The sequence below is a fragment of the Malania oleifera genome, chromosome 5 (genome assembly GCF_029873635.1).
Source record: "Malania oleifera isolate guangnan ecotype guangnan chromosome 5, ASM2987363v1, whole genome shotgun sequence".
Lineage (NCBI taxonomy): Eukaryota > Viridiplantae > Streptophyta > Magnoliopsida > Santalales > Ximeniaceae > Malania > Malania oleifera.
Genome location: NC_080421.1, coordinates 89,498,126 through 89,510,636, shown reverse-complemented (window position 1 = coordinate 89,510,636; position 12,511 = coordinate 89,498,126). Strand labels below are relative to the sequence as shown.

The 12,511-nt window shown below is 38.5% G+C and overlaps 1 protein-coding gene across 1 annotated transcript; it reads left to right on the top strand.

Moving 5' to 3' along the window:
- The first annotated feature begins 9,218 nt into the window (after positions 1–9,218).
- LOC131156357 (small polypeptide DEVIL 14) lies at positions 9,219–9,570 on the top strand. The gene has a single exon (XM_058109977.1). The coding sequence runs from the start codon at positions 9,330–9,332 to the stop codon at positions 9,444–9,446; it is 117 nt and encodes a 38-aa protein (XP_057965960.1). The 5' UTR covers positions 9,219–9,329; the 3' UTR covers positions 9,447–9,570.
- The last annotated feature ends 2,941 nt before the right edge of the window (positions 9,571–12,511 follow it).

Sequence of the window (12,511 nt, the reverse complement as noted above, 5' to 3'; positions counted from 1 at the left end):
GTGCATTCTTGATAAGACTTGATCTCCCTCCCAAAGAAAGATACTTTGCTTTCCAATATGCTAACCTTAATTCTAATTTTTCCACTGTAGGATCCCAAACATTTCTTGCTCCAACTTTTGCTCCCAAAGGCAACACTAAGTAAGTTGTAGGGAAAACATCCATTTTAAAATTTAGGATATTAGCACATATGTATCAAGGCACTCTGGTCATTGATTGGGAAAATGTGGCCTTTTGTTCAGGTTAATCTTGAGGCCAACAGTAACTTAAAAAAAAAAAAAAAAAAGCAAGGCTCTTAACCATTCAAGTTCATCAACCGAATCCCTACAAAAGATGACTTTATCATCGACAAATAGTAAATGAGAAATCTCTATACATTTAGTAACATTTGATATAACAATCCCATTTAGGAGTTTAAACTCATTGGCCTTCTTGATCATTTGACTAAAAGCCTTATAACAATAGTAAAAAGAAGAGGTAAGAGGGGATCACCTTGTCTAAAACCTTTGGTGCTTTTGAAAAAACCTAAAATTGTCCATTAATGATGACAGAAAAGGATGCACTAGAGATGCAAAATTTGATCCACCTTTTCCAATACTTTGATCCAAAACCCATGTTCTTCATTAAATTCATTAATAGCCCCATATAACATGGTCAAAATATTTTTCAAGATCAAACTTGCAGAGGGAGCCTTTTAGTTTCTTCTTCTTCCAAAAATCTATACATTCATTAGCCATGAGAGACGCATCAAGAATCTGTCTATCTGAAACAAAAGCAAGTTGGTTTTCAAAAATAATTAAACGCAATACCCCTTTTAATCTAGTAGAAAGCACATTTGAGAGAATTTTGTAGAAAACTCCAATTAGACCGATGGATCTGGACTCCTTTATATTTTCCACCCCCCTTTTCTAAATTAGAACAATGAATTCTAAGTTTAAACTCCTTTCAAACTTTCCTTCCATGTAAAATTCACTTAACGCTGCCATGAAGTCATCCTTAAAATTAAAGTCCCCCCAACATATTTGTATTAAAGCAAGAGGAAGTCATCCTGGAATACAAGGTCCAAACCTATTGGGGTCAGTCCCGACATGTCCGTGACATTGAGCTGGACGTGCTGGAACTGATGGTGCCCAAAAACTCTTCCCCGGGAGCTTTTTACGCACTTATAAATAAAGTTATTATACAAACAAACTTAGCAAACTTAGTGGATTTAAGCACTCAGGTGTCCAAGTCGGGCATACAAGATCCAAACCAAGTGGAGTTAATCCCGACACATCCATGACATTGAGCTGGATGTGCCGAAACTTACGGTACCCAAAAACTTCTCCCTGGTAGAAAATTATGCTCTTAGAGGCGAACTGAGTAAACTTAGTTGATTTAAGCACTCAAGTGTCCAAGTCGGGCATACGGGATCCAAATCAAGTGGGGTTAGTGCCAATATGTCCATGACATTGAGTTGGACGTGTCAGAGCTAACTGTACCCAAAAACTCCTCCCTATTTAAAAATTATGTGCTTAGAGGCGAACTTAGTAAACTTAATTTATTTTAAGCACTTAAGTGTCCAAGTTGGGCATACGAGATCCAAACCGAATGGGGTCAGCCCAACACGTCCGTGACATTGAGTTGGACATGCTGGAGTTGATGGTGCCCAAAATATCCTTTCCAAGAGCTTTTTAAGCACTTAGAAGTAAAGTTGGAATACAAACAAACTTAGCAAATTTAGTGGATTTAAGCTCTCAGGTGTCCAAGTCGGTTATACGAGGTCCAAACTGAGTGGGATGAGTCTTGACATGTCCATGACATTGATTTGGACACGTCGAAACTTACGGTACCTAAAAAATCCTCCCCAATTGAAAACTATGCACTTAGAAACTAACCTAACAAACTTAATTGATTTAAGCACTTGGGTGTCAAGTCGGGCATACGAAGTCCAAATCGAGTGGAGTCAATTCCGACTAATCAAATCTAGCTATTTAAAATTGTATCATTTTTTGTCTAACTATGTCTGATCATTTTTGCTATCAAATCATTTGTACTTACAGTACGCACATATTCAAAAATTGTATACTAATTTTTTGTATAATTATTACTTTGTAGGGTCTGCGGTCTGTCAGGTGAAGATGAGGACGATGCCAAGGGCTACAGTCGAATGCAGTTTTTTTTTTTCATTTTTGGGTATTTTTTGGTTATCTAAATAGATCATGTACATATGATGTTTCTGAACAATTTGTTATAGATATATTTTTCATTTTCTGAACAATTTATGAAATTTTCATTCATTTTGGTTCAATACTATGTGCGCAAAAATTTAATTACAGGTTTTTACAGTTATTAATGGATGGTCTTAAAAAAATTATTTTAAACTTTTAGTGATGGTTTTGAAAATCGTTACTAATATTACGACTTTTCGTAACAAATTTTAAAACTATCGCTAATAGCATGATTTTTAGTGATAGTTTGGGAATCCATCACTAATAGTATGTCTTTAGTGATGAATTTTAGTCAAAAAAATGTGTCAGTTATAGTGACAGCCTTAAACTTTTAGTGACGGAATGAAACCATCACTAATACTCCATTATTAGTGACGGTTTCCAAAATTATCACTAATAGTTAGTTGTGACCACCATTTTAGTCACCGCTCCGTAACCGTCACTAAGTCATTACTAATAAGTATTAGTAATGACTTTCTATTATTAGGCCTTCTTTTTTGAAGTGTTGTTCTTATGGATGTAGGCATTCTATCGAATCACGTTAATTCTTGTGTCATTGTTTATTGCTTTCTTTATTAAATGTGTGATTGTGTTTTTGTATAATTCATCGTTAATTGTTATATTGCACGATCGTTCCACACGCATTAATTTGTGTACAACATTTTGATTGAGATTTAACCCACAATCCATACATGTAGGATTTTGTGTCACACCTTGGCCAACAATCTCATTTCTCCATGATCCCCAGCAACCATCCACTAGTGCTGGGAATTAACCTTGTGCCTTTTGGATATGATACCACTTACAAAAAATTATAGCAAATAAGCGCTTGTCATTATACAAAAAATTATAGCAAATATTGAGAGTGCTACCCAAGTTCCTATATAGCACAGTAGACCAAGCACTCCTTTTGATTGTAACATTTTTTTTTTTTATTGATGGGAGGTCTAGATCTGATCTACACATGGTCCACCTTCAATCCTATGCACTTTAACTACACAAGTAATTCCAAGGGCGCATCAATGGACGGGCGACTTTCACCCCTTCGGATTTGATGCCGCACCATAGTGTCCAAAAGTAATGTGATGGTAGCTGGAATCCCCAGATTAAAGGGGAAAAAAAAAACCTACGCAAGTAATTGCTGGCACAACTTGGCCAATACTTTTGACAGACCTCTTTATAATTACGGGACTTGTATATAAAATATATATTTATTATGTTTTCAATCTGATTGGACCTTTGCTTATCTTTTTCCTATTTATTTATTTTTAATAATCTCATCATTAATGTTGTGTAGGATAGGGTAAGAAGAACTCAATTCTTTCATTGACCATTGGGTACAAGAAGAAAATAGTTTGGATCTTCGTTCTGTCCTTAAAACTTGTGTGAGGTCTGGAGCAACACATTTTCTCCTGTATGTATAACTTAAGAAATTATTCACTTCATCACCTGTTGATCTATTGCTTCTTGGTTGAATTAATATATACTAAAAAGAAAATTATTCACTTTGTCACTTGTTGATCTATTGCATCTCTTATACGAATCTTACCCAGTTGAATTATATGCCATAATTAATATACACCGCACTTTGTAGGTCTCATTTTCCAATGAATCCAACCCCATTTGCTTTTTGGTTGGATTAAGGCTGAGAAAAAACCAGCCACTTCTAAACAGGCCTATCAATCTTGGGATTATGAACTGGATTTATCAGACTGATTTCGAAACATCTTTATTGTGGTGTCATTGGTGAAATATTGTGAGTTCCACTATAGGTAATTATTAGGAACTTAGATAATACCTCTCTCTCTCTCTCTCTCTCTCTCTCTCTCTCTCTCTCTCTTTTGGAATCTTAGTACGACTCTACAATATCAGTTTGTATTAGAGTTCATAAACACATAATCTGCAAGCTTCAGTTTGTGGGAGTTCATAAACTGGATAAATATATATATATATATATAACCGGGTGAAGATTTTGAACTCCATTTATGGGTTAGGCCTGGATAATGCTGAATGTCCTTGAGCCTTTTTGCCCATGTTAATTTGTCACTAAAGGAGTAGTTGTTTTGAACAACATCCTATATTCATAACAACCATTACTATGCATAAGATTTAAAACCATAATTCAAAAGATGTTATATTTTTACTCATACCTACTAACATGATGCAAAAAACACATCATTTGGACCTATACTACTAATCAAACTATACCATTTATTTATGTGGATCCAAATTTTATGATTGATGGGTATTAATTTTTACATATAAAAAATGTTCCTCACAAATCTTTGTCCTCTTCACATACCGTATTGTCATGAGCTAAGCTTATTCAAGGTATTATGCTTGCCTATGACCGCTTATCTCGTGTGTTTGGGATGAGTTTCCATCATGTAAATACTAGTGTCGGTATATTTTCTGCTAGTAGAGTCTTTATAGGCCAAATAAGGCAGTACGACTCTTCAGTCACTTTGATGTTTCCTAGTGTCAGGATGATAATTACATAAAAACCTCTTTAAGGGAGGGTGAGTGTTCATCAGTCATTGTAAAACTCACTAGCTATTGTCAACGTGTTTAGCCTACTTGTCTCCCTCACTAAACACACAATGTCAATGAAGGTCTTGTTAATGAATTGTGTTTGCTTCAATGTTTACTGCTTGCTTGCCACGACTTTTATGAATGCTTACTCTTTCTGCTGCCATTTGATTGAATGCTAATGAAAGTGTTTCGTGGATGAATGTTGGTAAATGATAGGCTAGCTAGTTAAACAAGAGTGCTTTAGCTAGCGCCACACAACCCTTCACAAGGGTGTGAAAATGGTCGGAGCATGACAGTTGGTATCAGAGCTAAGTCCGTGACACTTGGTATTAGAGACCAAGGTTGAGTTGCTACATGAATTCGATTGCCTTTGTTGTTGGATTTGGAAAGCTTTGGTAAGTGACCATGCCACCAAACAATGCTGAGAGGATCAGCGTGCTGGAAGCACAGGTTGAGACTACAACCAACACTATGGCCACAAAGGTGGCCCAGATGAGAGAACTTGTTGATGAAGTGATGAGATCACAAAAACATCAAGCAGTTGATGTGGAGCCCAGGATGTACGAGGGTGCCTGAGATGCCAAGGAGTTAGATAAATTCTTATTTGATGTGGAGCAGTACTTTCATGCTGTGAGGATGGCCTTAGAACAGGCAAAGGTGGATACTGCGACCATGTACTTTGTTGGTGATGCCAAACTGTGGTGGCGTACCAAGTACAGAGAAATTGAAAATGGAAGCTGTGTAATCGATAGTTGGGAAGACTTGAAGAGAGAGCTCAAGGCCCAATTCTTTCATGAGAATGTTGAGTATAATGCAAGGATAAAACTGAGAAATCTCAAGCATACGAGGTCGATTAGGGAATATGTGAAACAATTTTCTGCTTTAATGTTGGATATTCGGGATGTGTCGGAGAAGGACAAGTTGTTCTATTTTCTAAAGGGGATGAAACCATGGGCAAGAACATAACTTCATAAGCAAAGGGTTCAAGACTTGTTAACTGCACAAGCTGCTGCAGAACGCTTGACTGACTACGCTAGTGATGATACCGCTTCGTCCAAATGGTTTGGCGGAGAGGGTAACAGTGAAAAGTCTTTCAAGAAGGGCAAATCCAAGAGTGGGGGAGTCGACTCTAAATCATCAACCTCAAAGGAAGTTTCGTCGTCTAAAGAGTTCAACACACCCAATGGAAAGGGGAAGAGTAAAATTCTGTGTTTCTTGTGTGGTGGATCTCACAGAGTGAGTGAGTGTCAACACAAGGGATTACTTAATGTCTTACAAGCTTCCACTTCGGGAAAAGGGGTGGAAAGCGAGGAGGAAGAGGATGATGCCCCAAGAGTAGGTTCAGTGCGGCTAGTGAGCGCATTGGAAAAGTAGGAAAAAATATCAAAAGTTACACGAGCAAAAGGGTTAATGTTTGTCGACTTGAGGATAAATGGGAAGAGTATCCTCGCTATGGTGGATACGAGGGCTACTCATAATTTTGTTTCACAGTTGGAAGCATGGAGACTCAACTTATCCTTGGAGAAGCATACATGATGCATGAAAGCAGTTAACTCTGTAGCCCAGCCTACTCTAGGAGTAGCCAAGCAAGTGACTATAAAGCTTGGATAGTGGGAAGGTCATGCGAATTTCACAGCGGTGCCATTGGATGACTTTCCAGTCATTCTAGGAATGAAGTTCCTAAGGGGAACGAGGGCAGTGCTGATGCCTTTGGCTGGTTCCCTGTGTCTGATGGGAGATCACTCGTGCATGGTGCAAGTCGTTGCAACGAAAGGAGACAACGAGAAGTCCCTTTCAGCCATACAACTCAATAAGGGGTTGGGTCAGGGTGAGCAGACACGTCTAGCCATGGTGGTGGTAGACAAAGAAGTAGGCTAAGAGCTGGAGCCTACGACCATCCAAGCGGTGTTGGATAAGGATAAAGAGGTGTTTCCGGATAAGCAACCTCACAATTTGCCTTCACGACGAACTGTGGAGCATGATATCAAGTTGTTATCAGGAGTGAAACCACCTGCTATAGGGCCATGTCGGATTGTACCTCGAGAGATAGTAGAGTTGGGGAAACAACTTGATGAATTGGAAGCGGGATGTGATTGCCCTTCCAAAACACCATTGGGAGCATCGATGTTGTTTCAAAGGAAACATGAAGAGCATCTACGAAAGGTGTTCGATAGACTGAGGGGAAACAGTTTGTATGTGAAGAAAGGGAAGTTCTCTTTCGCTCAATGGAGCAACAAATTCCTTGGTCATGTGGCTGAACAAGGTCGTATCCGGAGGGGTATGGAGAAGGTAAGGATGATTCAAGAATGGAAGATCCCCACGACAGTGAAGGAGTTGCGTTCCTTTCTTGGCCTTACTAGATATTATAGGAAGTTCGTTAAGGGGTATTCACAGAGAATGACTCCAATGACAGGACTACTAGGGAGGTATTATTGGCCACACACGCGGGATGATGTGGTTGATTATACCAAAACTTGTCTCACTTGCCAACAAGACAAGGGGGCAGAAGAAGTATGGTACTTTCATGGCCGCACCAAAATACTGTTCGGCAGAGGAGACGACACAATTGTTCCTTGTGCCTATTGTGAAATATTGGGGTGTTTCCCAAGTTATTATTTGTGACTGAGACTTAATGTTCACTAACAACTTCTTGACATAATTTTTTAGGATATTCAGGTCACATCTTGACATCTCTTCGAGTTATCACCGACAGACTGAAGGACAAATGAAGAGATTCAGAGAGCTGCTAAGTGAGTACTTGTGCCATTTTGTCAACAGTAACCAGAAGAATGGGGTGCAACTACTTGATGTGGCTTCGTTCTGTGGAAATGCCCAAAGGAGCTCAACAACTAATAAGAGCACTTTTGAGCTTGTTATAGGCTAGCCACCGCTGTTACCTCACACAGTGGGCAAGCCGTACAAACGAAAGAGTCCTAGGGTGTACATCTTCACCAAAGAATGGAGACAGAATGTAGAGTTTGCCCGAGCCTATTTGGAGAGAGCTTCTAAGCAGATGAAGAAGTAGGCAGATCAAGGGAGAAGACCGCAGTTTCATGTCAGCTGCCTTAAGCCGTTCAACCCCAACACCAATGACCTGAGTAGAAGTCAGTCGAACAGAGCAGAGTTGAAGACAGTGCAACCTGATAGACGTGAAGTTGAAGAGATCCTTGCAGACAGAAAGTTCATATCCTTAAGGAAGAAGCGGCATAAGTTCCTAGTGAAGGGGAAATGCCTTGATGACAAAGAAATCAACTGGATTTCTGCAGAAGATATTCAACCATTCGTCAACAAATTTGAAGTATACCCACCGCCAAAGTCTACGAGGACGTCGACCGCATAAGTGGGGGAGAATGTCACGAGTTAAGCTTGTTTAGGGCATTATGCTTGCCTGTGACCGCTTATCTCATGTGCTTGGGATGAGTTTCCATCATGTAAATACTAGTGTCGGGTTATTTTCTACTAGTAGAGTCTTTGTAGGCCAAATAAGGCAGTATAACTCCTCAGTCACTTTAATGATTCCTAGTGTCAGGATGATAATTACATAAAAACCTCTTTAGGGGAGGGTGAGTGTTATTTAGTCATTGTAAAACTCACTAACTATTGTCAACATGTTTAGCCTACTTGTCTCCCTCGCTAAATGCACGATGTCAATTGAGGTGTTGTTAATGAATTACATTTGCTTCAATGTTTATTACTTGCTTACCACGACTTTCATGAACGCTTACTGTTTCCGCTGCCATTTGATTGAATGCTAATGAAAGTGTTTCCTGGATGAATATTGGTCAACGATAGGTTGGCTAGTTAAACAAGAGTGTTCTAGCTAGCACCGCACGACCCTTCACAAGGGTTTGAAAATAGTCGGACCCTGACACGTATGACTGCTAATACATACATATATATATATATATATATATATATATATATATGGTTTTCTTTTTGCATTAAATAACCTACTTTGACATTTGATGTGTATGTGTGTGTGCCTATAGAAATTTATCGAAACTTTGTGATAAACCATTTATTTAACAATTGACAACAGTCGTGTGGAGGTTGAAAGTTCATGCATTAACACAAATTTTGAGAGAGAAAAACGCTTGACATTGAATTTTTCTTCTTTACTAATTTTTAGGTCAATATTAGGCCATTAAAAAACCTTACAAACGCCTGAATGTATGTCATCCAAATTATAAAATATGTATTTGTGCACATGCGTATGCAAAGAGGGTATGTATGTATACGAGACAGTGATGACCCTCCACATGAAGAAGTTTATGACAGGTCCTTTTCAAGTAGGGCCAGCGAGGAGACAAGCTAGTAGGTCTGCTTTGTTATCTTACTTGGACATTGGGACCCTACCAATGCCCAAACCTTTGTGACTCACCACAGATTCATCCTAGCTACCTTGCATATCTTCAACTCTTCCCTCTATATAAAGCTTAACATCATCCATTCCAGTACACAACTTATTCTTCCGAACCACTTGCTTCCAAAGTTCCACTCCATTTTCTGCAATAATTACCCATCGGCAGCCAGCTAGCTAACTAGCTAATTCTCATTCCTGTTTTCGTTCTCGATCGTCATCGATCAATATGAGGAGTTTTAAGCTTCGGTCGTGGCAGCGGTGCTCAAAGCACATCAGAGAGCAGCGGGCGCGGCTCTATATCATATGGAGATGTGCTGTGTTGCTCATTTGTTGGCATGAGTAGCTAGGGACATGATTAATTCTGTGATGATCGATCAGGAGCATGTGTGCATTGGACTTAGCTTCGGAACATGCAGCTAGAGCCGCACTTTAATTCAAATTCTGGATTAATTGAGGCTTCCTGCAGAACTTATATTGAATTGTTAACCATGCAAGCTGTTGCATGATTTCATAGCAGATTCTTGGTTTCGTACTGAGTTTCTGCACAATCCAGTGTATAGTTTAGCTTGGTTTTGTGTAGGTCTGTAACTTAGATGACATCCGGGAATGTTCGGCTGGCCATTTTGTAAGATAGCTGTTCTTCGAAAAGTGAAAACCATATGCATGCTGTAATATATAACGTTGGATTCAATTTTGCAAATTTGTCTCTTTTGTTTATAACATATAAGATCAACTTGTTCCACCACACTTCCTGGAAATTTCTAATTAGTAATTGTATTAACTTTTTCCCTTTGCTCTTGAAATTTATTCTAGTAATTAATCTCAGCTAAGCACTAAATTATATAAGACTTCTTTCCAACATTCTGTGGCCAAATTCTCAACCATTCCTCCATGTTTTCAGAATTTAGAAACAGTAATGAATGAAAGGAACCACACGAGGTTCCTAAAGCTTGGTGGGTCTAGGGGAAAAAGAAGAGGGTTGCTAATTAACTTGCTGTGAATAAAGACAATCACAACTTATGTGCACTATTTGGAAGCTATAATTTGGCTGCTTCGACAGTATTTTGTTCCCTATTAAGTGTAATAAATTGCATAGTTTGTTCCTAAAGTTCTCCATGATTGCGTCCCATCAAGATACCATCTATCAAGGAATGACACGCGTCGCAATTTGAGTGAACACAAGATTGGAATTGTCAAAATCAAAACAAGTTAATAAGCAGCCACAATAATTTTTTCAGAACTTTGTAATTTACCCTTTTCGCAAAATTTCAAATCTTGTAATTATTTTTTCTTTGCATGTGTGCCCATCTATCCCCATTCACTATTAAGTAGATTAGTCTCTCCTCATCTTCGTTAGTTACTATAATAAAGCCAAACTTAGGGCACTGACTGAGGGAGTGCGGATGTGCAAAGAGATGAGTTATATGAATGTGGAGATTGAATATGACTCTAACGTAGTGGTCGATTGGGTTCGTTCTCGGAAATGCATGGTATGGTATTTGTGGGATTTTTGGGAAGAGTTGCTTGAGGCTCTTTCCATGATTAATTTTACCATTGCTCACCAATTCAGAGAAGGAAATAAGGCTATAGATTTCTTGGCACGCCAGGGAGAGGAAGGCAACACTATGAGATATATGGAGTTTGATTCTTTACCTCATCTAATTAGAGGCATGATGCGACTTGACAATTTTGGTCTCCCTAATTTAAGAGTCTAATGTGTTGTTCTGTCTTCGTTTTCCTTTTCGATACATTTTGTTTCTATATGTTTGTAATTTGTTTTGCTGCAACCACGATTTTCCTCCGCCATAAGTGAGGGGTTTTCTAATAAAGTAAGGAGGTGCGGCCCTCTTTTACCCCCCAAAAAAAAAAAAAAATCTTTGTTAGTTACTAACCAGTAGTCCTAAGAGATTTGGAGTTCAAATAATATATATCTAATTTGAACTTATATGCATTTAGAGAAAACATAACCTGAACTATACCAAATGTTATTCAAAATCAATGCAAGTCAAAATTCGCATTAATTAGAAATCCATACCCCAATCCCCAAACATAAACTAGCTTCTATGTTTTCAATGATTTACCATTATTGACATAATCGTTGAGCTATATATATTAAGTACATAAGCCTCCTTTCATTCTTAGTTGATTACTAAACATTAGTTCTATCTTATAGAGATCTAGAGTTCAAACAATATTAAATTTGGAGTTGTACTTATGGATTTAGACAAAATACAATATTTTCAATATCAAATATCATTCAAAATTAACACAAGTCAAAATCCGCAACCAGAAATCAATACTCTGAACACAAATTGGCTTCTATGTTTTGAGTGATTTACTATTATATATTAACATAATCATTGAACTATATATACATATGATACAACCAAAATTAGTACGCCCATATTTACAAGTATGCCCATGGAGGCAGACAACCGTAAGATTGGTTTTGGGTAACGTTCGGTGTCTCGCGTAACTCCCACTAAATTATTAATAATCCCCAGCGTGGTTATGGAAGCAGAGGTTGATGACTTACATAACCGCCCGAAAGTTACTTGCATGAGTTACTTGCAACCCATAAGTTGTTCGTAACCCCCTATATATAATGGTACCTCATGAATGCCAAGCTGGGGAAAGACCTACCCTTGTTACTATAAAAAGGGGATCCCAGAGGTAGGTAAGGATCTCATATCTACTTCTTTCTACTATTGCAATTTAGAGCCTCTCATTAGTCCCATACATAGGCATCAGAGTGATCCCTCGGAGTACACCCTGGGTCCTTCAAGCCATTCTTGTTTGATCTTTTTCATGTGGTCATGATCGGAGAACAATTCATGAAGATCATTCCATTTTCAGGCAGCAACAATATATTTGGCACTATCTATGGGAACTTTTTTGAAAGGTTTTTACAATCCTTGATCATGAGCCCAAAAATATTACATTAACCTAGAAGAGGTGATGACAGCAAGAAGGAGTCGAACAAACTTGAAAAAGAAGGGCCCAACTGATGAGCATAGCTCATAAAGCCCGAAGAGTTGACCTAAAAGATGAGCACAACTCACGAGGCCCAAAGAATTGGCCCAATTGATTAGCACAGCTCATGAGGCCCGAAGAATTGACCCAACTGATGAGCACAACTCATGAGGCCCAAAGAATTGGCCCAATTGATGAGCATAACTTATGAGGCTCGAAAACTGGCCCAACTGATGAGCACAACTCATGAGGCCTGAATGTTGGATATGTTGCTCATATTGAGTGGAATGCATACACCGAAAAAGCATAATGAAGCAAAGAACAAGGAAGTAGGCTGCAAGAAGAAACCATCGACTATTTGGTTGACAGTATAATCAATGGTTTACCCTGGGGAGATAACTATTGACAATTTCAAGGAAACGGTCGATGATTTCA